We start from the raw sequence: 23703 nt of genomic DNA, 5'->3' as shown, positions 1-23703 counted from the left end.
ACTCTTTAATGTGCCCCACACGAACCGGGCATCCTGGAAGAGGTGCCGGTGACGGAATAAAAAGGCCAAAAGAAGCCCGGCTACCAACGCTGCCCACACCGCCATGGCTATCGGTCGACTCGGGAGACTTTTAGCATTTCACCGGGTGTGTTAATCACCTTTAAAGGCTGCACATCCAAAAGTACCCCCCCCCCCCTGTTCTTGTGATGAAGAGATCAGTTTTATTAAGTCAATTAATTCAGGATCAGGACAGAATCCAAGGAACTCTGGTTGTAACGTCCATTTGTTTACATGTAAACAAAGTGTACTCTTTGATCCAATCTCCCCTGAAGGGACCAGTGGAGCCGTCTGTCACATTAGAGTCTAGACTATAGAACTCAAGGCTGGAGAAGCAAAGCTTTGAGTAGCCTTGATGTGTGTGAGGCATTTCAGAAATACCCTTTTCAGTGATTTTACACCAGTGTCGAGTAAAATTCTTCTATCAGAAGCACAGCCATCATACCAAGGGGAGATAAATATTACTTAAGTTTACTGCACAATTTACCAACCAACAAAATTGACATCAGAAGAATAGCTGGAGAGACACACATTTTTACAATTTTAAATGATTAATTATCTTATGCAATTTAAGATTGAAAGTATAATGAATTGAAGTATGGCTGCCTTTACTTTATGAAACTAAAAGTAATCTCTTGATATGAAAATACTTCGAGGATTTGCTGAAGTGGCGCCACTTTTATAAGAAATGAATGAATCCCACTCAATATGCAATAAAATAAGATTTATTAAAACAAATGAAATCAATAAGTTAATATTTAGAATCTATGCACAGCACATTTCACCAACGTAATAGAAAACATTTTAAAACATTTAAAAAAACATGCAGATACACAGAGATAAAACAGAATTTTGTATATTCCTGAATCCTGATCTCGTACTTCGTGGAGGTTGCAAGACATCAGTAAAAGTCACTCACGGGATCAAACGATAAACATTACATTGTGCAGACTGTTGACCTTTAGCACATAGAACACCACACAATAACAACAACCCCCACTTGCTTTCTCGTCGTGGGGTGAAATGATTAACCTTAGAGAAGCAAAACGCTTGTCGGTCTAGTAAATAAGTGCTGTTTGCGATACGTGAGACTTTTCTTAACAATGTTAATGCAACACGCGCACAGAAAACATCTATGACCGTAAAGGTTCTACATCATGTAAACTTTAATTTCATTTAATTCAAAGGACTGTCGAAGCCGCTGTCCTGCCGCCGTTGCCTCAACTCTGAGAAGAAAGGCCTGCAACCAACTCCGTGCTGCTTCTCCCCCTCAGAGCCGGGGGGGGGCTCCCTGTGGCCACTTATCAGCGCGTGCTGGAAGCTGGACCTTTTTTTGGTGATTTCGTTATAGATGGTCAGGTCGGAGGCATCCGGGTTGCCGTACTCTCCTGAGTCAGCGGAGGAGACAGAGAGGGGCCCGCCCGGTTCTACTCTCCCCCCGGAGTGGGTGGAGACCCAGAGACCCACGTCCGAGTCGCTGCGGGTCACGCTCCACTCGCCCCGTTTCCCGTCTCTGATGGCGGCATCCCGGGCGAGGAGCGGTTCGCTGCGGCGCATGGGGTCGGGGTGGCCGCGGGGCTCCCTGCTTTTACCCCTCACGGTTCGGGGTTTCAGCCCTGCGTCGCTCGAGGCCTCCTCCCTCCCGGGTGGAGAGAAGTCCTGGTGACTCAAAAGTTTGGGTCTCGCTGGTCGTTTCTGCGCCGAGTCAGCGAGGGTTTTCTCCCTGTGGGGTCGCTCCTCTGGCCTGATCTCTGGGGGCTCGTCAAGTGTCGGCAGGTTCTTACTGAAACCCAAGTTTCTACCTGGACAAAGCCCACAAAACCACCCGTCAATACAAAACACAGTCCCACCGAATTAACATTTAAGGTCAAGCATCTCTGCACAACAGGACTCACATTCTGAACTGTAGCTCTTTCCAGATCTACTTCTGAACGGCGTCTCCAGCACTTTGGCCATGCCGGCCAGCTGGCTCGCAGCAGTTATCATTTGTTTTGCCCTGCAGGAGACAGAAAGGTGGACACAATCAGCCCAAGGAGCCCGGGTGAAGCGAGCAAACCTGTTCAGGACAATTGTGGCCTCTTGCCCCGTCGTCTTTCCCGCGTCCTCCAGTAACTCCTGCCGACAGGTCAGATAATAGCGCTGCATCTTTCTGGCCGTGTTCTGCCTCTCCCTCTGTACCTCCATGCGGATGGTTTCTGCCGCTCGCTCCCGACTCTCCTGGAGGTAACGCAGCATGTCTCCTGTCAAAAACAACATCATTACGCTAGTTGAATAAAAGTTATGGTTGTACAGTTGCACTCCTAATTATTCAATTCGGTTCAGTCCTCATCAGAGGTTCTTCAGCGGTCAGGACGACTGTGACTGACGTGTGCACTTCTATTCTATTAAAGTTTAATATTAAAAGACCGCCGTGGCCATTTATATTGTCTTTGTTAGAGTAGTTTATTGAAAACAGCAGTGCTTGTACATTTTGTCAATAAACTAATTTATAATATATACCTAACAAATACACCTACATCAGATTCACAAGCCAGGGCGTAAAACAAGAAATAGTATGACACAAGACATACGTTTGGTCTGCACAGTCTCCGCCCTCATTGGATTCTGGTGCTTCCAATATTTACAGAATATTTTAAATCCACACAGGCATATTAAAAGATCAGAACCGTTACCCACCTCGGATCTTTTCTACAGTCATCAGATATTGCTGCTTCATCTCCTTGAGGCCTTGCTGAACATTTTGTTGGTGATCAGAACTTCTGTAATCAATAAAAATAAATCCATAAATGTCTGAAAATAGAGTGCGGAAGATCAAATGGGTGTTTTTAGGGTGATCAAAAGCACCTTGCCCCCTCAACACTGACTGGAAACTGGACATTGGTGTATTTATTTTTTTAGGCAACTTAAAACAGTGTAGCTTGAGGAATTTATTTTAACGTTAAAAATTAACTCAGTTCAGAATCTAAAAGAAAGAAAATATAATCCAATCAAAAACACAAACCTTGATGATTCCTGAGTCTTCACCTCCTCCAGCTGCTGCAGATGTCTCTCCTTTGCCTTTTGCAAGTTACTTTCATGCTGATCTACAGGACACAAATACATCGTTGACTTGATCTGTTTAACTGGTTTAACAAACATTTCAGATGTATTCAATACCTTTCAGATGCTGCATGTCGGTTTTGTGTTGGCGAACGGTGTGTTGGAGTTGACGACAGGCTTTCTCCAAGTGCCTCTGGAGCTCCTGGTTCTTCTTCTGCAGCTTACCTAAAGGGACAGTTTGTGCCCGTTATTAACCTAGATTATTTTGGAGCGAGTTACCTCGTTCCCGAGATATCGGGCGCAGAGAGGACCGCCTGCTCTCCAGTACTTCGGGACTAGAGTAAAAAATATTAATTCGAACTCAACAGTAATTTCTCTTTTCAAAGATCACAAGCATGTTACTCAAGATAAGTGCCATATAGTCACATTTTATTTGAGAACAAGGCAGCTGATATCTCCAAGTGGAGGCAACTAGATCAATAATTAGGGGTAGGTAAGATGTCTTTCCGATTTTGGGGTGAATTATCCCTTTACCTAAAGTCTCAGCACACTTCCTGCAGCGAACTTGCTCCTCCTTCCTCTCGGACAAAAAACCTGGAAACCATGGACAGTTTATTGTCACGTAGTCTTCTTTATAGGCTCTGAGCTATAGTGTAAACAAAATAATGAATAACGCTTATCATGTTGACTTGAGTGGAAAGATTTCACAATGTCAATAAGGGACATTACATACTTTGCATTTCGTCAATACCTCTCTCGTGCTGCTCCGGTGTTTCTTTTAACACGCGGCTCAGTTTCTCCTCGTCCACCTGTCGGTCACAAATTAAAGTACAACGCGAAAAGCTACTCATCAATACATTCTCTGGTTGTTATTTAAACATGGTTCTACTTGTTGCAACATTCCATGAATACATTCTTTCCACTTTTCAGTTTGTAGACCTTCTCTCCTTTGACACTAAATGAATCATTAAGAAAAGCAACTTGTCCTTAACAGCTACAAACAGAGTTATTTCATCTTAAGATGACAGATAATAAAAACTCACACTCTTCCACTCCTTCTTGGCCCCCAGCGTCTGTTGCAGCTTGGCTTCCATCTGCTTCTCACGGAGGGCGGCATCCTCTCTGGCCTGCTGCAGAGCCTGCTCCAGCTTTTTGCGCTGCTCTTGCATCTCCTGTTTTTCTTGGTTCCAGGCTGCTCTCGCTCCGGCCAGCTCGGCCTTCAGCAAGGTGGCTTGCTCTCTCCTCTCCTGCTCCAGCTGACTCTGGAGAGAGGCCACCTCCTCTTGGAGATCCTCCACCCTTCCAGAGCTTTCCCCCTCCGGCTGGTTCTGGTGCTTATTAAACCACTGCTCCTCTGCCTCCTTTAGGGCCTGGGACACCTGGCACGTTTACATTGAGGAATATTCATTATCCAAAAAGAAAAAAAACGTTGACAGGAGTGACACATTTATAGTAATATCATACCCGTTGCTCAGTATTTTTTTCATGTAGTGCTTCCCAGTTCTCCCTCTCTCTTTGGAGAGCGGTTTGGTATTCTGTTGATGAAGTCAAATCCTCAATCCAGCGATTGTAGGCCCTCGTAACTGCACCTTCGACCTGCAACAACATAATCATTTGTTAATCACCACGTAGCTGGGAGATCTAAAAAGTGAAAGGACGGGTGAAAACTGTGTGAAGAACCCAGCGTTAAAAAGTAATGCCATTGGCTTGATTCCAAAAAAAAAAAAAGTATGCTAAGGCACATTTGGTCAACTAGCAAGTATTGTAACAAACTCGCCTGTTTGGCCATGTCCTCAAGGTGTTTCTCGTGTAGCCCTCTCTGGGCTTGTTTGCTGGCTTCTTCCACAGCTTTGCGTTTCACTTTGTCAGCCTCCAGCTGCAGCTGCTGTTTCTGTGCACTGAGCCTGGAGTCGAGCTCCTCCATAGTAACGGTCGCACTGCTGGCCTCAATATCATCCGCCTGACATGCTGCCTCAGCAGTCTCTTTGTGTTTAGCTCGATTGGCCTCCTCCAGTCTGTGGCCCCAGATCTTCTCCATCTGCACAGAGGCAGTACATTCTGTTTTGAGATCTCCCTTAGAGAGTTGGGGAAGCTGGACAGCGACTGCAGGAACTCGTACCTTTTGTAGTTCCTCCTCCCAAGCAGCCTTGGCCGAGGCTACCTGAGAATTCACCTGCTGCTGGATCTCCGTCCGCTTGTCTTTGGACCACAGAGCTTGGATCTGGTTTATTGAGGCCTGATGCTGAGCCTCAAGCTCAGCCCTAAGCTTCTCCAAAGCTCTGCCGTGCTCTTCTATCATCTTTTCCTGGGAATAAAAATTAAACAAATCATTCCCAGGCCAAAGGTAATCCCTTGTTGGATAAAGTCCACTTGAGCAGTGAGAAACTGTTTTTTTTTTTAAGAAGCCAGCTATACAGTTAGGAAATAGAATCGGTCCAGTTTAATCAACACAATTACCATAACAATAATAAACATTGAACAGTTCCAAATAATCATTTGTATTTTGATCTTTTCAAATCTGTTAATTTCTCCATTTTAATGATTTGAGCATAGGACCCATGTCCAACGTTATTGTAAACACATTTTAGGACCTCATTTACTCTGATCACAGCCTCCTCCTTGCCAAGCATGTCCTTCTCCTTGCAGACAGATATGTAACACTCCTGCACAGCCAGCATCTTATCATTGGCCTCAGACAGCTGGGTCCTGGGAAGAAGTAATAAGTACTGTTAAGTACCTGCACGGTTCCCATGTAATACCGGTTTTCAGCGACCCGGCAGAGGACTTACTGTAACTGTTGGACCAGTTGCTGGTGCTGTGCAGTCAGCTGTTCAACCTGCGCATCGTGATCGAGCATGAGCTCTGTTCTGACCCGATCCACCACGTCGTCCCGGTACTGCTGATGAATCCGCTCAGCTCTCCACAGAGAAACAGAAACGTAGATATGATACACTCTTCATGAAAATATAAGACTATGAAAACGTAGTATTATTTTCCTTCTCCTCGCCTTACCTCTCAGTAGACTCCTGCTTCTCTTGGTCGAGTTCCTGGATCATCTCCCTCATCTTGATGCAAAGCTCCAAGTTGTCAGACTTCACCTTTTCTTCACTCTGCTTCAGCTCCATATTCTTCTGTTCCAACACCTAGAGTTTGGATAGAACACATCCGGATTTTAGTAGCTGGTCCAAAAACAAAATGAACACAATACATTTGATGAATCTACAACCAACCTCCACTTGTTCCTGCAAGTGTTGCTTGTCTTCCAGTAGTCTCGCAAACTCCTTCCGAGACTCTCCATTCATGTCTAGATGTTTCATCTGGCTGGTCTCTCTTGCCTGTGAACAGGATTATTATTTCAAATCAAATCACCTTTTATTCATGCGTCCATTTATTTATTTATTTTTCAACTGGTATTAAAACATGCACATTCTATCCCTATCTGGTCCGTTTGTGTCGTACCTGAACCCATGCATATTTTTTCCCATTCCTGTTTCATTAGCATGAAATGGGATGGGAGAATCTACAGGAACTAGAATAATATCTACCAAACCGTTTGACCAGTCCCGTTTCAAATGCGTTGCTCAGCAATGGAACATTTAAGTGCATCTCTGGTCATGTTGGGGGCAGTCCTTACCGAGGAGCAGAGCTTGGCTTCATCTAACTGGGTCTGCAGCTCGGTCAATCGACTCTGACTGAGATGGAGCTCCTCCTGCAGCTGACTTATCTTCTTCCGCTTCCCCTTTAAACTGCCCAGGCAGCGCTGCATCTCCACTCGCAGCCGCCGCAAAGCTTCATCTTTGGGCAGCTTGGAGTCCGACATGTGAGCCAGGACAGCACTGAGCAAACAGGAGTACAAGTTATATTTGGATTAATGGCAGTGGGGATTCATGAGTAGAGATATTTCCAGTTTCAATGAAGACAAAGGCTCTGTTCTATAATCCTGACGTACCTGTGAAGCAAGTCATTTTTCCGGTTTGTTTTTTTGAATCCTAAATCCACACAGGAGTCAGACAGCTGGTTCTCCCAGTCACTGCTCGGGTCCACTGCAATAACACCGTGTTTCACAGCCGATTCGTACAGAGTGATCTGCTCCTTCAAGTCAGCCAGATCCTCCTTTGGAATAAAATAAATACATACGTGTTTAAATGGGTTAAGTACATCTTATTTGAGTAATGTTTTCAGAGTTGTAGCAACAGAAGAGATCCAACCTGCAAAACTTTGTTCATGTTTTCAGACAGCGCTTTGGCCGATTGAGCCTGTTGTAGTCTGATCTGAAGCTGACTCATCTCCTGCACTGAACCTGAAGTCAAAAGGATTTGATTGAATTTAGCAAATTTAAAAAAAAACAGGCACAGTTGCTACTTTTCGTTTTCCTCTCAATGTACTTTCAGCAAAGCCTTAAGAAACAAGGAGATGGTTGAAGCCCACAGTCACTCACTGGTCTCCAGTAGCTTGGCACATTGTTGTTGACTCTCCTCCAGACGCTGAGTGAGGGTGTTGACCACTCGAGCTCTCTCCAGTTGCTCCTCTTCTCTCTGCTGCTCGAGTTGCTTCACCTGCTCTCGCAGCCTCTGACCAACATCGATCTGAAAACGACAATACAGGAATTTACTGTGGTAAATGGAGCGGTGACTGACCCAATTCCTCCTGAGACAGAAGCACCACAGACCTTTTCATTCAGAGCTTGTGAGGTCGAGTCCAGCTTCTGCTGTAGTGTCAACACTGCATTCTCGTGCTGCTCCTTCATGACAGCCAGGTCTCGGTCGTGCTGCTGCCGCGTCCTGGACAGCGTGTCAGAGCGACACAGTTCCAACATCTGCTGCTTCATGCTGTCCACTGCAGCTTCTGCCACACTCTGCTTCTTCAAGTTCTGCAGTTCAAACCAAATAAAGCTACTGTATGGACCAATGAAATAGGAATCTTATATCGTAGATTCCAATAGAGATGTTAATGATGTCTGTATGTTGCAGAAAACAACACAAGCACAAACACTCTGGCGTTGTTAAAGAGCACGTAGCAAACCTTTCAGTGAGGCCTTTATGCGATTTCATATCAGATAGACATGACACAGTTTTTTAATAAAATCCTCTACGCTAGCTATATATATATATATCTGATACACACACACACACACACAATTTTTGCGCAGACTGTCTCGTATTAAACTTAAAACAATTAATACGAGTGAGTAAACCAGCAGAACTTACCTCCTGGTCTCGCTCAGTTAGAACCTGCAGTTGGTGCTCCATTGCTTTTACTTTGGATTGCATTTGAACGTCTCTCTCCTTGGCATGTTCAACCAGTTGACTGGATTCCTTTAGACTCACTGCTAGGCCATCTTTTTCATCTATTGATACAAAATAAAGATCATGAGCCCACAAGCTGAAAGACTGAAGATAAGATAAGTCATTTTACCTTTAATGAATTCTATACAAAAGCAACTTTAACAACTTCAAACAGTCCAACCCCTCGTTTTAAAAGCAAAAACTGGGTGAAACACACCTTTGGCAATTGCAAACTGATGCTCGATATATCTCATATTACGCCTTGAATCCTCAAGTTTTCGCTCCAAGTCCTCAATTTGCCTCTGCTGAGCCTTGTTTAAAATCTGCAGCTGGGCAAGCTGCTCTTTATCAGCAGTTTCTGCAACACAACACAACATTTTGATTCAACACATCAATAATTTATCCCTAATTTAAACTGTGGGAACATTCAACTATTTTGCAATGTAATTTTTGAGGGTGTATGTTGTAAAATACCAGGATAAGCATTAGTTTGAGGCGGTGATATTAACAGACAAAAAAAAAAAAAACTAAGACTCACGTTGTGTCGAGTCAAGGAATTCTCTTTGTAGATGATCAAATTGACCTTCCTGTTGAACGGCCTGTGAGGTAAACATTTGGGGCTGATGGGCGGGAAGGTGAGGATTGTATTTGGCCTGGAGCGGATCCACCCCTCCGTCCAACACTCTAGACTTCAAAATCTGAAGACAAAAGCACAGTACATTTTAAATGATAACATTACTGTATTCAAATAACTGTCAAATCTGTTCAACATGCTCCTAACTGGTGGACTTCTAGATCAGAAAAGGTATTGATAAGGAAAGGCAAATGTACATACAATTCATACACAAGGACGTACATTTTCAAAGACATGTATGATAGAATTCAAGAACATCCGTATTGAAAAAATAGACCAAACATGAACCTTTACTCACTTGAAATTGGTCTCTGCCGTTGTTATGATGCCCATAGTTTGGGATGTCTCTGCGTCCTTCTTGCCCATCAAACGGGGCAGCGTTATTAGTGCCGTGAGGATACGGTTTACACTTGTTCTCGTCGGTGGAAAAATCATTGGTGTCTGTGCATTTTTCAGAGCCAATGCTGGTGTATGTATAATCTGCATGGCTGAACTGATGATCCAGGTTCCAGGCGTTAGGCAGAGGTCCACTTTGTGGGTGATGTCCATCGTTCTGACCAGCTTCATCCTCGTAAGCGTACTCATCGTGGGAGCGTTGATCATGGCCGACTTCTCGCTTCTTCAGAAAGACATTAATGATAATAGGGATGTTTTTAGTTTTTTTGGGGCGTTCAGAAAACAAATACTGAGCATTGAAAACCAACTAGCTACCTACCTGTTCATGAGAAGTTGGTCTTGAGTGGTCTGACCATTGCTGAGTCCATGCGGACTGCGGGCTGAGTGAGGAGGGAAAATAAAGCTTAACAACAAATGGTTGACAACAGACCCACAGATCTCAAACCTGAGATTACCAGCGTCAGCCAGGGGCAACGCATGTTTTACCTGTTGCCAGTGTTTTTATGGCTGCAAGTAGTGTACTCTAGCTCTGGGGAGGAGGAGTCTACACTGTCCTCCAACATGTCATCAGGCAGGTCGGTGAGCAATTTGTGTAGCTGTGGAAAAAAAGCATATGGAAATGAGTCACTGGTGTTGCTCGGTAACAGAGTAATAAAGTGATGCAGGTAAGAAAAAAACGGCAGCAAAGAAAACACTGACAGCTGGAGACACAGAATGCGACAGGGAATATATTTGTAGTGTTTTGCGCCAAAATGATCCAAAAACAAGTTTAGCCAAAATGATATTGTCTCCAGGGGACTATGGCTTAAGGTAGCCCATAAAAGCATTGCGCATTGGTTTAAGTGATCGTAACATTTTTGTTTGGATACTTGTCCATTTTAAGCATGTATTAATTATTAGTTAAGTCTTTTGTTATAAAAAAAATAGTCATGTTATAATGTGACATTTTGCCACTTTTAATCAGTAACAAAGCTAATCCTAAAAAAAGGATTAATTACAGAATCAAATTGAGAACCAAAGCAATGATAAACAACCACGGATTCTCTCAAATCTGCATCAGTAACCAAAAGACATTTCTTCACAACCCGCCATGAGTGACAGAACAAGCAGCGCCAGACTTACTTACTTCCCACAAGGACCGATGAATATTCCTCAAATCCTCCACTGTGTCCACAACCAAAGGACCCATGTTATCCCGCTGACGCATTTAACAAAGGTTAAAGAGGCACCTCTGCTTCAGCAGTGAAGTCACATGGTAACCTCCTAAACTAATCTTACTGTGGAGATGACCGTCTATGTGAAACATCCAAAACGTGCACGGCATTTTGTTGGCTGAGGCACCCTGCGGTATTCCGGTGTTTTTTTTCTCCAAAAGAACTCCATTGTTTAGACAAAACATATAGCAAGGTTAACTGGAGCAGAAACATTCCAATTACCAGTGGCAAATGTTTTCCCCACTTGATCAACTTGTGTAAACAGGCTATACCAAAGAAACCATAGAATCCATTTGAGAATAAATAATCCCTCCCTTTCCTTTACATGTTGAAGATTACTGGTAAAACGTGAATTAAAAGATTCTGTTTGCTTGCTTCAGTTAGTCAGCGAGCACAAGAGAAGCAAAGCACAGACTGAGACTCTCAGACTAAGTTAAATGGAGTGAAAGTAAGGAAACCACAGGACAGAGCCGGTTTTGTCTGACACACCTGGAAGGAGCCAATAACAGCTCAGGTTCATAGTGCAACAGGTTGTAGGCGTGGGTAAGAACTAAAACGCCTTTCTAGCTGAGATGCTGGCGGTGCTTTTGAAATTCAGCAGAGCACACAAATGGCTCAGGAGAGATAAAAACAATAACAGAGAAACAACTGAGCACCTGACAAATGTAACACTCAAAAAGGAAAATAACATTTTTCTACATATATTTAAGGCTATAATAAGTGTGTATGCCAACAGCTCTGCAAACACCACATGTCACTGGTTTATAATCCAAGCATGCCCTAGATAGTTTGATTAGGTCCTTAGACGTGATGGATAGTTCTGGTGGATGGTTTTGTTTGTGTGTGTAATCATATATATATATTATAGATACATATACACCATAAACATTCTAAAAACGAACAACAGCTCAAACATGTACATTATGTTACCGTTAAGAAAATCACAATGTCGGCTAATACCTCTTGTTCTCTTGCATAGTCCTCTGGGTCATATTCCTCTTCATCGTGTTGGGTTTGAAGAGCAGCACTATCAAAATCAATAGACATGATGCTGAACCTAATGGTGTACGATCCCCTGTGAAAAGATGTGCAGAAACAAACTCAAGATGGAAATCGCGAACAACCAGGGCTTTTAACATAGAACGTTAACGTTTGGTATGGTCGATGTTAACAGTCAAGGCACAACTTGTTAGCTCAAAGCTAAACGCACTCATAAGAACCGGTGTAAACAAACACAAGATTTTAGCTTACCTGTCGGCATGAATGGAACAGAGGTTTCTTTTGTTGGGTTACGTATTCCGTTATTTTAGAAACGTTATCAGCTAAGTTAACTACTTGCCACATTAACGTTAAGTAACGTTAATATTGTTTACATTGAAAAGAAGCTATCTAGCTAGCTAGCTTAGCGGTAAATAAGGTTATATTAGCAACGACCGGAAAACACTTAAAAACCGCCTGGCCAACCTTTGAAAAAACGCCGCGAATACATTTCATCAAACATTCGTCACCGCACATGGGAAGTTAAGTACCCGTTAACGTGTAATTCAGCCAAGCACTGGCGTTAAAAGTTGTTGGTAGAATTTCATTTACAAAGCTAGCAAACTCTGGCGAGGTGGTCGGACGTCCTCTTTATAGACTCGCCCACTTCGAAACTCGCGCGCATTATCAGCGCCAAACCTCTGCGTGTGTTAATAGAGAACTCACGGACTACTCTTATATATATATATGCACTATATACATTATTTCACCATATACGCATTTATTAGTCAAATATATATTCATTATATATACATGAAAAAAAGAAAAGATGATCAGTAGAACGTATTTTGTAATTTTGTCTTTCCCTGCCGCTATCCCCGGAACTAGAAACTATCTCCGCTTCCATGGTAACAGCGCGTCTAGACTTATGGGAAATGTAGTTACGGTGTTTTTTACGAACTGGTGCAAAAGAACCGAACGAACTGAATACAACTAAATGAGTTACTTATTTAAACGTTAATTAATATTAAAATCTTTAAAAGCAGAGTAGCTATACTTGGAATCTGTTAATTCTCACAAATCTGAGGTATTAAAAACAAATTGCTGTAAACAGCACATACCTAACGTGTCCATTAATTTTATTTAATTACTTTTTTTTTTATTTAATTCATTTCATAAGCAAAATAAATCCTAGAATTTCTCAAATCTAATATTCTAGTAAGCTGTAAATAGAAATAACTTTTTCAAATCCAATATTATGTTACCCTCTCGTGGTAAAATAATGCCATTGCGGCAGTATCCTTTAGTGAAGTACGAGTGATTTAACCATCTGGTCGGACCCCGATCCCTCCATCATCCCGCACTTAAAATTCGGAAAATTAATACACAGCCTAAATTACATCATTTAACAACACACTTTTCCCCAAAAAAGAAAACCTAAAAGATAAAATGAATAAATGTTTGTTTAAATGCAAGTTATAATCCAATTCGCAGAGCAAACATATGATACATTAGTGGGTTAACCCTGTCAGCCAACACGCTTTTTGTGTGTGTTGTTTCTCTCCCGCATTTTTAACGGAAAGAGCGTACTTTTGACGTCATTGTCCTACGATCCGTTGCGTGCACGTGGACATACCTTAGACCACGCCCCCTGTCCGTCGGGCACTTCCGTGTTTTTGCCACTGTTTCAGAATCAGCTCAGCTGCCCCTAACTGGAACTAAACTGAACCACAGTCGCGTGTCATAACCGATCGCGATTCAGCGTTTCGGCATCCGGGGTCAACGCATGAGTGTCAGCTGATCCGTTCCAGGATCTGCTGAGAGTTGTGAACGCTCCTGTTTGATAGCAAGGAGTAGTACATTCGTTTAACGTAGCAATTCATTGTTTTTAAAGCAGTGGAAATGGCCTCAAACCCACCCAGGTCAAAGACTGGAATTAATTCGAATGAAAGGTGAGTGGCGGTAGTACAAGACAATGAGAGAAAACAACTGTGATAGTTTACGTTACTTCATTTCGTCATTGTCGTTGTTTTAATACAGGCTCCACAACTTGAAGAACACGTTCGAAACAAAGTATGGAGAATCTCCTCTATTCTATGCATGTGCACCTGGGAGGGTCAATCTAATAGGTAATTTCAATATTTAGGTGACTTAAAACAGTGGAGTGCCATTTTGACATTGGTCCGACGTCGCTGTGCACAATATGCAAGAAGATATTATGACAATGCTGAAATTTTCACTATTTCCTCATTGGCATTGATTAACTTTAGCAAAGAATAATCTGTTTGTCTTTTTTGTCATAGGAGAGCATATCGATTACTGTGGCTACGCTGTTCTTCCAATGGCCATTGAACAGAATATCCTGGCAGCAGTCTCAGTGAACAACTCGGGGACAATCGTACTCGCCAACACAAATCCTCAGTACAAGTAAGGCTAGTGCCCCCGTTATCATTGTCGAATATTAACTGTGTTCAGCTTAAAACACATCATCAATGCGTGCAGGGATTTCACCGTGTCATGTTCAGAGGACATCGCCATAGACCGAGAGAATCCAAAGTGGTATTATTACTTTCTCTGTGGAGTAAAAGGTATTCAGGTGAGTTATTCCTCCTGGGTAGGGAGGTAGGGGTACTTCCTGCAAATGAACCGAAGTACACTTTCCGCATGTGTAATTTTGAACAGGAGAAGCTTGGTGGTGCTCGGTTATCGGGGATGTCGTGCGTCATAGATGGAACTATCCCCCCGAGCTCCGGCCTCTCCAGTTCCAGTGCCTTAGTTTGCTGCGCCGGGCTCGTAACAATGGAAGCAAATCAAAAGTCCCTCTCCAAGGTAAAATGCTCTTCGGTACAAGCATATCATTTCAAAACCCTGTGTATATTCATGCATATATTAAAGTGTGCTACCGTACAAGCAAACTATATTGCTGACATGTGATTTGCTTCACTTCAATGCAAGCGGTCAATGTGAGAGAGTGTTTGTTATTTCAATTGTTCAATTGACCCCTTTTTGTCATTATTTTCTAAATCCTCCAGACGGCACTGGCTGAGATCTGTACTAAAAGCGAGCGCTACATTGGCACAGAGGGAGGCGGCATGGACCAGTCCATCTCTTTCCTGGCAGAGAAAGGAACTGTATGTCATTTGATTTTATATTGGCGCAAACAGGTGATGCGAGTCAATCAGTGTCATTTGTTCATCCTAAATATTAATTCAGAAAGTAAATGTTTCCAGCAGAAATGTATGTTGGATGGGTTTAAAGTACCTTTATATAAGTAGTAACTCTAATAATGCTTTGTTTTACCCCTGTACCACTTGTTTTATTACCGTTCTTTGTTTTCAACCATCAGGCAAAACTGATAGAGTTCCAGCCTCTGAGGGCGACTGATGTCAAGCTCCCAGAGGGCGCCGTGTTTGTGATCTCCAACTGCTGCGTTGAGATGAACAAAGCTGCTTCGTCTCACTTCAACATCCGTGTGGTGGAGTGTCGAATCGCCACAAAGGTCAATATCTTGAACATTAATCGAATCAAACGCACAGAGAGCACATCCCACGTTGGCAATTATATGAAGGCATGACCATCATCCAAAATACCTCTGTATTGGTTCTCTTTTAAAGCATTAAAGTTTGGTGCCAAACTAATCTCCATACTAATCTCACATTCCAATGTGGGTTTGGGCTCAGATGCTGGCACAGGCGCGAGCTCTGGACCCAAGCAGGTTGCTGAAGCTGGTGCAGGTTCAGACTGAGCTGGAGGCCTCCCTGGAGGAGATGCTGGCTCTGGTGGACGAGGTGTTGCATCCTGAGCCCTACAGCCGAGAGGAGATCTGCAAGGAGCTCGGTGTCACCGCTGAGCAGTTTTCATCAGAGCTGCTGAGCGCCAACACTCAGCACGGTGAGCGGTAGAAACGTCTGTGTATTTTTACATCTCTGGACTGAATCATGTCCCGTCCGTTGAAACAGATTTGTGAAGAATCGAGATCTTAAACAATGCCAAATTTGACCAAAAATATTGGGATGGAAAGTTAGTTGTCTTCAAAAAGCTGCTCAAATATGTAATTGTAATTGAGAGACTGCTTGTTTCTCTTTCATATCATTGTAAATGTATTATATTTAGAGGATTTGGGACAGCTGATATTATTAGTTTTTTTTTAAATGGTCTATAAGTAGTAGTCGACAAATGACTGTCATAGAAAAGGGGCAATACGTTTCTTTCAATCTCAAAACATGATTAGTGAGCGTCCTTTTAAAGACCAACAAATAACGCATCCTCAAAAACCAGCATGTTTGTTCTGAACACACATTTGACCTGACAAACATCCGTCCCTTCTTCCCTTTTCTCAGTGACACATTTCAAGCTGCACCAGCGAGCCAAGCATGTGTACGGTGAAGCTTCGCGGGTGCTGGCGTTTAAGAGCGTGTGCGACTCCGAGCCCGCCCAATCCGTGCGGCTGCTGGGAGAGCTGATGAACCAGAGCCACGCGAGCTGCAGAGACCTCTATGAGTGCAGCTGCCCCGAACTGGATACACTGGTGGACATCTGTCTGTGAGTGCAGCTCACAGCTATTACAGATATAGAGGATGGAATGAAATGGAAATATTAGCCAACGAAGATACGGATACCTAACCAATAAAAAGTTAAGAACAACCTATTTCGTCATTGAAATACTGACTTAACGGCTGTGTCCTTTATGTCCTGCCCGACAGGAGGTCCGGGGCAGTGGGCTCCCGGCTGACGGGAGCAGGTTGGGGCGGCTGTGCTGTTTCCATGGTTCCTGTTGAGCAGGTCGAGTCGTTCTTACGAGCGGTGAGCGTGGCCTACTACCTCCACGATCCACGCAGAGCAGCGATGGAAAAACAGAGTTTGTTTGTGTCAAAGCCAGGCGGGGGGGCTGCAATTTTCCTCACAGAGTAGAAAGCATTATCCATGTGTGTTTATGACACATTGAAATACACTTCTGCTGGGGAATATATTACTATTATTATTATTTTACGTTTGATTCAGACGGCACTCACAGATGACTTCTTTGCTTTTTTTTTATTGTTATCGAATATGATGGCAGAGCATTGCTAACCGTAAAGAACTGCTTCTTCCAAAGGAAAATATGCTTTTAGTTTTTTAAATCACAAAGGTGTGTGTAATACATTTATTTTGAACATTGTTGTCACTGGCTTAACATGACATCTAATTTGTGCCACTGTATGAAAGAAGTCCATTCCTTTATCCTTTTTACACGTGAATATAATGTACTTGACAAGAGCATGAAATCGTGAATAATTAAATGAACATTTCTATGTACAATTGAAGCAGTCATCATCGGAGCAGCTTCACTCAGACATGTTTCTTCTGGCTGTTAAAATGTGTCGGGTTTTTGTTTTGTGGAAGTTGTGTGAGTCACGGAGCAATGAGTGTACAAAGGTCCTGATCAAGGCTCAGTGGTCTGGGGCACGTTGTAATGAACCGAATGTAACTGCCAAATTCTGCATTTATCTCTCATGGATTTTTATCATATCAGACCTCACCCAGGGAGTTATTACTTTGAACTCTTTCTGGTCAATCAACAAAGAGATTCGTTTTTTTTTTAGAGACAAACGGTCACAAAGTGCTTAACAGAAAAACAGAAAATTAAAACAAAGTTCCCGTACAAGAGGCCAAAAGAAGTTTGTTAAAAAGCACAATAAAGTACACATTAAAGTACAAGCAGGCACAGTAAATTACACCAATACAAATAATGTGTCTGAATGTACAGAGCTACCTGTATTTTGATACTCTATAACTATATGCCATATTACTGTAGTTGGTGTGTGTTTAATTTCCTTTTTAAACAACACATGTGGCGTGGTGGTTAGCACTGTTGCCTCACAGCAAGAAGGTCCTGGGTTCGATTCCGCCCAGTGGCCTTTCTGTGTGGAGTCTGCATGTTCTCCCTGTGTCTGCGTGGGTTCTCTCCGGGTTCTCCGGCTTCCTCCCACAGTCCAAAGACATGCTCTGGGGATCAGGTTAATTGGGGACTTTAAATTGCCCGTAGATGTGTGAATGGTTGTATGTCTCTGTGTAGCCCTGCGATTGGCTGGCGACCAATCCAGGATGTACCCTGTGTATCGCCTGAAGTTGGCTGGGATGGACTCCAGCCCCCCCGAGACCCTGTGTGCAGGATAAGCGGTTTGACAATGGATGAATGGATGGATGTTTGAAGAGTGAGAACTCCCCTTATAACAACATCTCCTCAGGCCGCAGCCAGGAATTCGCCTGCATGGGGCGCCATCTCCTACGATGGTTTGGTACAACACGCAACAAAATATGCTGATTCATTGTGGGATCTACAGCAATGCTCTTAAATGCTGTTGAAAGCTATCCTTGTGTGTTTAAAAAATACAGTTCTACAAATGTCATGGGAAAAAACGTGAAATAATAAGTCTAAAAATGTATCGGAAAATGTCATCGAAAAAAAACTCAACACAGGTTAAATCAAAAAATGTTTTTGAAGAAGTTCAAATGTGAGGCCGAGCGTGCAGTTCGACACAGCACCTGTTCCAAAGGCCACGACTGTCCTTTGTTGAGCAATGGCCCATTCTCCAATTACTCTGCGTTATAGTATGTGTGCGGAAACCGTGTCAGTTAACATGTTTACAATGTGGACCTAATCTTATACAACTATCAAGCCAGTTTAAAGAAGTTTAAAGGTCCGATTGAATCTGTCCAATGATCTGTCGAGAGAAGTCACATAACATAAAAGGAATGTGAAAACGTTATATAATACCCTTTATATAGTCACTGCAGCGTCCAGTTTGTGTATATATATAGAGCCACACTACACATGAAAATAAGATATCAGGATCATTTCGACCGGTAATCAAAATCTTTACAGAATTGGTCAAATTTGTATTTGCATTTTCTTGCTCAGCTGTTGTTTTGTTTTGGACTCACTGGTTTCCACACGGAGATCCGTGGCACTGCGAGGTAGGCTGCTTATCTCTGCGACTGTTGAAGTTTGATGTCTTTTTTTGTTGTATAGATATACAACAATATATGGCAAAAATCACCTTCTATTCAAACTTATAGAATGATCTCATCTGATGTGATACAAACTGAAATGTGTTACTTTTGTAGTGAGTAATTGTGTTAGAAGCCAATAGTTTTGAAGGGTATGGAACGGAACGGAGCGAAACCAAAACCAGTTGAACAGTTGCATCATGGGAAGGCAATAAAACAAGTTGAGAACTTGTGAGTTGAGAACAATGCGACCCGCATTTTCTGTGGGTCACATTGGATATATGACTTTTGGGCGTCGGCTTCTTCGTGATCACGCAACCGACTCTCCTTGAAAAAGACGTTTCGCGTATGAACGTAGCTTCGTTAAACTGACAGGTGACTGTTCACACTTTTGATTGGTCGACGCGGGGAGGAGGCGGGACAGATTCTGCTCTATAACAGTCAGCACGTCCCTAGTTGGGAGGTTTTTGGAGTCCACGTTCTTCCCGACCATCTTTGCAAAGTCGCGGAAGGTCGGACTTAATCCTCCCTGATTTCGTGTATATCACCGGTCAGACAGACCGTCCGACGTGCTGCTCGAGGTAAATAAAACACACGTCTTATCCGGTATTACGACAACGATGTCTGCTCGAGCGCTTCCCTTTATTTCTCTCCATGTGAAGCTATGTCCTCTGTCTAACGTCAATTAACGATACTGTTGTCCTCCGTGCACGTCAGGACACAACACGCCTCAAATCGATCACAACAAACTCACTACGGTTATTTACGCTGCTCGTGGTTCAATTGTGATTGAGAGCAGCCAAAAGCAGGAAGCGCCGCTTGTTGCGATATCTGCACACGCGAGGCCCAGACCGCTCGCCGAGTTCATTGCCAACCTCAGTGACGTTGTTGTTGTTGTTGTTGTTGTTTCTGACCCAGAATGGCTGCACTGCGCCGTCTGAGACAATGCGCCTCCAGCGGCATGACGGTCTCTCACCTCCACACCAGCAGCTGTGCTCTGGCCAAGCAGCACTATAAAATGCTCGTTGTTGGAGGAGGAACTGGCGGCATTTCAATGGCTGCAAGAATGAAGCGGATGCTGGGAGCCGAGAATGTGGCGGTCGTGGAGTCCAACGAGGCAAGGATCGCTGGGGGGGGGGTTATGATGATCGTTTGCCTTTCCTTTCTCTTTGTACCTAAATGGAAGACTCCTCAACGCACTTTATTATGAAATGTCTATATTTCTGTTGTGCTGAACCTTGTTTTCCCTAATGCGTCCTGTAGCTTTTCTGTTTTTCTGCAGACTCACTACTATCAGCCCATTTGGACCCTGGTTGGCGCGGGGGCAAAAACTCTCACCTCATCAGGTCGCTCCACAGCGAGTGTTATGCCCTCTGGTGTGAAGTGGGTGAAATCCAAAGTTGAGGAAATAAACCCAGGCACTAATACTGTCCGCTTAGACGATGGGAATGAAGTACGTTTTACTTTTGGAATCCATTGTCTAACATACATATTAATGTTATAAAATAATGTGTCATCTACTGGCTCGCCGAGTAGTCGAGTTTTTTTTTTATAGTTTTGTATATGAAGTAGATTTTGATGGATTGTGATCTATTTGCATCTTACCCTGCTTGTACTTTCTCTCACGTTGCAGATCTCCTACGAGTATCTGATCGTGGCTCTTGGTTTACAAATCCACTTTGAGAAGGTGAAGCGATGCTTTGATCATTCCTGTATCATGTGCAATACTTTCAATATATTATGAGAAATGTATTAGTTTTACGTTATTCTTTACTCGTTATTTTTCTCTTATTTCTTATCAATCTGGCACAATAATTAACCTTTGGATTATTAAAGGTCCATTTAATCTCCATCAGACAAGTCAATCTACATTCTTCTCACATGTAGATCAAAGGACTGCCTGAAGGATTTGAACATTCAAAGATTGGGTCGAACTACTCGATCGAAACTGTGGAGAAAACCTGGAAAGCGCTGCAGGACTTCAAGGAGGGCAACGCCGTTTTTTCTTTTCCAAATACTCCTGTGAAATGTGCCGGCGCGCCACAGAAGATTATGTACCTATCTGATGCCTATCTCAGAAAGGTACTTTTAATCTTGGAGTGTAATGTTAATTTAATTCATTCTGACAATCAAGTGTAATTCTCTCAAGTGAAGATTTTTTTTTTTTTTTCCTAGACCGGGAAAAGGGAAAAGGCCAATGTCATATACAACACATCACTACCTGTGCTCTTTGGGGTCAAGAAATACGCAGACACATTGTGGGAGATTGTGAAACAAAGGGACCTTCAGGTGAACCTGAGGCATAACCTGATTGAAGTGCGGGCAGATAAGCGGGAAGCTGTGTTTGAAAATCTTGACAAACCAGGCGAAACCAAAGTGCTCGAGGTAAGGAACTCATTGTCCCTCAAAAGTAGCCTTCACATATAAATACTGTGTTTGTTGGATAACCTGTTACTATATGTGCTGAGTCATTCCCTTCCTCTTCAAACCCCAAAATGTTTTTTCTGTTTTTGCCTAACCACCTTATCCACAATACATCATTTGACCCTTTTTTTAATTAGAAAAACTGAAACTTTTATTTATTTTAGTATGAAATGCTTCATGTCACACCACCAATGGGACCCAATTTGGTAGTTAAAGGCAGTCTACTGGCCGATGCGGGTGGCTGGTTGGATGTGAACAAAGACAACCTGCAACACAACCGATATCCAAACGTGTTTGGAATTGGCGACTGCACCAACCTGCCCACGTCCAAAACCGGTGCTGCGGTCGGTAAGTCGTTTTAGTGCCATCAGGTTCAACGCTGCACCAATGCAGCTCTGGAATGCACCCTATTGATGGATAAACATGTCGTCAGGATTATGAATTCTCAAGTCTGCACAAGTCCGGGGGGAGGGGGAGGATAGTTGTCGTTGCGGAGTGCACGTGTCCGTTTTATGTGCGCACGTGTCTGTGCGCACCCACGGGGCGTAATTGCAATGCACAGCGAGGAGTGGATAAAACAAATTCCAGACTTTCCCCCTGTTCAATGGTAGGGGAAGCACTGTTATTAGTAACACGTGATATCTCACGTTGACAATGAAGTTGCCAGTTTGTGTTAAATAAATAAATAAATGGCCGTGAATTGACGGTCCGGTAAGCAAAAATCCTGTCGAACCGCGAGTGCACAACATATCCGTGCTTTAAGCAAAGCTGCATGATGCAGTGAATGGAAGGAGGGGGTTGGGTGGGACAAGACAACCTGTGGCTGAAATGTTGTTGTTTTAAAAAAAAAAATCAAACTCCATCTCATCCAACATAATGACATGTTGCCATGACTCCTGATTAAAATCTAGAAATACTGTGGACAAAATGCACTTTGCCTCTAAATTCAAGGGAAGTAGTTTTACAGGAATTGCATGGATGCAAATGTGAGGCCAGGTCCGATAACATTGTGGCTTTCAGAGGGGTTACACTTTTTAGGTGATGCATGACTGGGCAGCGTTGTGGTTTACTGGTTGTTGTTGTTTCCTAGCAATATGAAAGTCTCTCTGTACAGGCGTTGATGAGGGTCTGTTAATGTATGAAGCCATAGACCTGCCTGTTTAATTGGAAGCCCTCGTGCGTCTCCCCCGGCTCCAGAGCTTGAGGGATAATTAGCGACAGGTTACAGTTGTGCCAAGTAACCCCCCCCCGAACCACGAAGCACAGGCCACGCTCACCACCACATCACATTTAGTAATAAAAGAGAGGACATCCACATTTATTGTATAAAAGCTTGCCATTTCCTTTTTGGTTCTCAGCTGCACAGACTGCTATCCTGAACAGAACCATAAGCAAAGTACTGAAAAATGAGAAGCCAGATAAGAAAGTAGGTGACCCATAAACCTCAATGGTGATTCATCTCTTTGAATTTTGAAAGTTGTGCAGATACATAATCCGTAAGCTTGTTGCTCACAGTATGATGGCTACACCTCGTGCCCCTTGGTCACGAGCTACAACACCGTGGTGCTGGCAGAGTTTGACTACAGCGGACAACCACTGGAAACCTTTCCCATCAACCAAGCAAAGGAGAGACGACTTATGTACTTCATGAAAGCTGATGTCATGCCTCACCTCTATTGGCATGGGCTTCTTCGGTATGTATGCAGTGAATGAACATCATGTCCATAGGTTGTTGTAAGTCATCATACCACATGTCATGCTCTGTATTTGTCTCGTGCCAGGGGCTTCTGGGGGGGACCAGGACCATACAGGAAACTCCTACATCTTGGAATGAAATGAATGGTTCGCTAAACTTTTCAATTTCTGTCAAGCCCAAAATCACGGGTTTTTACAGTCCGTACACTTGTCCCAGGACCTCTGGATCACAACTGGAAAAAGTCTCCCACCCCTAAAAATATATAAACAAACAAACTTCATGGTGGATGGAAATGCAAAGAATGTCACGTGTGCAAAGTGAACAAGTTACAACAAGTTAGATGCATTATTCTGAGTATTTAGCAGAATAATGATGCATTTATGTTGTTGACCACAGACTATTTAAGCTCAGCTTAGTTAGCCTTATCTCATTATAGTTTTTTTAAACTATTGCTGTGCTAGTCATTAATTACAGTAGTGGCAGAATATTATGTGTGGTTTCTTGCCATTTTATGATTTTGACAGTCTATAGGTTTGTCTCCAGCTTAAATGTGTTGTTTGAGTGATACTTCTTGCTACAAAACCATTTTATGCCAGCCATTGCCTTTGGAAATAATTCACCATTACCATGGAAACTACAAAATGTCTTTCTTAAATTCCATGCTTGAGTGTTGTGCATGGTGATTATTTTTCTAGGAATGCTTAACTGAGTTATAGACATCTTTGTGGTGAAACCGTCTATTCTCATGTTGATCGACAGAAGAGACGAATGTGCAGCTCTTTCTGTTCTCCGCATGCTCCATAATAAATGGATGAAATCATTAAATTCAGGTTACTGTAATTGTTTCATAATCTGGGCTAAATACCTAAACTTGTTAATTGTTTGTGAAAAAGAAATGTGGTTAAATTTCCTATGGTACGTTGCCTTGTTCTCTTAAGGATATCATTTAGAAACACAGGATCTGTCACCAAAGCAGACTCCCTCTGTTAT

General features: G+C 42.9%; 3 protein-coding genes across 16 annotated transcripts; 2 read left to right on the top strand and 1 right to left on the bottom strand.

Moving 5' to 3' along the window:
* Positions 1-761: 761 nt before the first annotated feature.
* cep152 (centrosomal protein 152) lies at positions 762-12314 on the bottom strand. 14 transcript variants are annotated; one of them, XM_040162164.2, is made up of 29 exons: positions 11877-12314; positions 11586-11700; positions 9898-10007; positions 9731-9791; positions 9314-9634; positions 8920-9079; positions 8599-8739; positions 8304-8443; positions 7766-7966; positions 7535-7682; positions 7305-7396; positions 7046-7209; positions 6731-6932; positions 6327-6431; positions 6109-6239; positions 5886-6014; positions 5688-5802; positions 5216-5401; positions 4874-5134; positions 4561-4692; positions 4140-4475; positions 3830-3905; positions 3631-3690; positions 3214-3321; positions 3059-3140; positions 2734-2816; positions 2141-2297; positions 1953-2053; positions 762-1859 (listed from the first exon to the last, which is right to left on the bottom strand). In XM_040162164.2, exons 2-29 carry the CDS (start codon positions 11670-11672, stop codon positions 1234-1236), a joined length of 4515 nt encoding a protein of 1504 aa, XP_040018098.2. In that variant the 5' UTR covers positions 11673-11700; positions 11877-12314; the 3' UTR covers positions 762-1233. The 14 variants fall into 14 exon arrangements, with proteins under 14 accessions (XP_040018098.2, XP_040018099.2, XP_040018102.2 ...); XM_040162165.2 differs by having other exon boundaries at positions 2734-2813; XM_040162168.2 differs by having other exon boundaries at positions 3848-3905.
* galk2 (galactokinase 2) lies at positions 11977-16901 on the top strand. Its single transcript, XM_040162171.2, has 10 exons — positions 11977-13555; positions 13644-13732; positions 13907-14030; positions 14106-14199; positions 14286-14432; positions 14636-14734; positions 14950-15102; positions 15284-15494; positions 15944-16145; positions 16307-16901. Exons 1-10 carry the CDS (start codon positions 13506-13508, stop codon positions 16512-16514), a joined length of 1377 nt encoding a protein of 458 aa, XP_040018105.2. The 5' UTR covers positions 11977-13505; the 3' UTR covers positions 16515-16901.
* Positions 16902-18749: 1848 nt separating this feature from the next.
* On the top strand, positions 18750-23538 carry sqor (sulfide quinone oxidoreductase). Its single transcript, XM_040162172.2, has 10 exons — positions 18750-19174; positions 19512-19710; positions 19876-20046; positions 20227-20280; positions 20481-20675; positions 20769-20978; positions 21182-21365; positions 22376-22443; positions 22533-22711; positions 22799-23538. Exons 2-10 carry the CDS (start codon positions 19513-19515, stop codon positions 22854-22856), a joined length of 1317 nt encoding a protein of 438 aa, XP_040018106.2. The 5' UTR covers positions 18750-19174; position 19512; the 3' UTR covers positions 22857-23538.
* Positions 23539-23703: the final 165 nt, after the last annotated feature.

Source organism: Gasterosteus aculeatus, chromosome X, assembly GCF_964276395.1.
Source record: "Gasterosteus aculeatus chromosome X, fGasAcu3.hap1.1, whole genome shotgun sequence".
NCBI classification, from domain to species: Eukaryota; Metazoa; Chordata; class Actinopteri; order Perciformes; family Gasterosteidae; genus Gasterosteus; species Gasterosteus aculeatus.
Note: the sequence above shows the minus strand (reverse complement) of the source record. Positions and strands in the feature narration are given on the sequence as shown.

Excerpts from the sequence above, each read along its gene's own strand:
- cep152 (XM_078083260.1), bottom strand. The coding sequence starts at position 11,672 with ATGTCTATTGATTTTGATAGTGCTGCTCTTCAAACCCAACACGATGAA. Across the intron at positions 9,792-9,897 it reads CATAAAAACACTGGCAACAG|CCCGCAGTCCGCATGGACTC; the intron begins GTAAAACATGCG and ends CTCCTCACTCAG. Across the intron at positions 3,141-3,213 it reads CGACATGCAGCATCTGAAAG|ATCAGCATGAAAGTAACTTG; the intron begins GTATTGAATACA and ends TGTGTCCTGTAG.
- galk2 (XM_040162171.2), top strand. The coding sequence starts at position 13,506 with ATGGCCTCAAACCCACCCAGGTCAAAGACTGGAATTAATTCGAATGAA. Across the intron at positions 13,556-13,643 it reads GGAATTAATTCGAATGAAAG|GCTCCACAACTTGAAGAACA; the intron begins GTGAGTGGCGGT and ends GTTTTAATACAG. Across the intron at positions 14,031-14,105 it reads AACACAAATCCTCAGTACAA|GGATTTCACCGTGTCATGTT; the intron begins GTAAGGCTAGTG and ends CAATGCGTGCAG.
- sqor (XM_040162172.2), top strand. The coding sequence starts at position 19,513 with ATGGCTGCACTGCGCCGTCTGAGACAATGCGCCTCCAGCGGCATGACG. Across the intron at positions 21,366-22,375 it reads CAAAACCGGTGCTGCGGTCG|CTGCACAGACTGCTATCCTG; the intron begins GTAAGTCGTTTT and ends TTTGGTTCTCAG. Across the intron at positions 22,444-22,532 it reads ATGAGAAGCCAGATAAGAAA|TATGATGGCTACACCTCGTG; the intron begins GTAGGTGACCCA and ends TGTTGCTCACAG.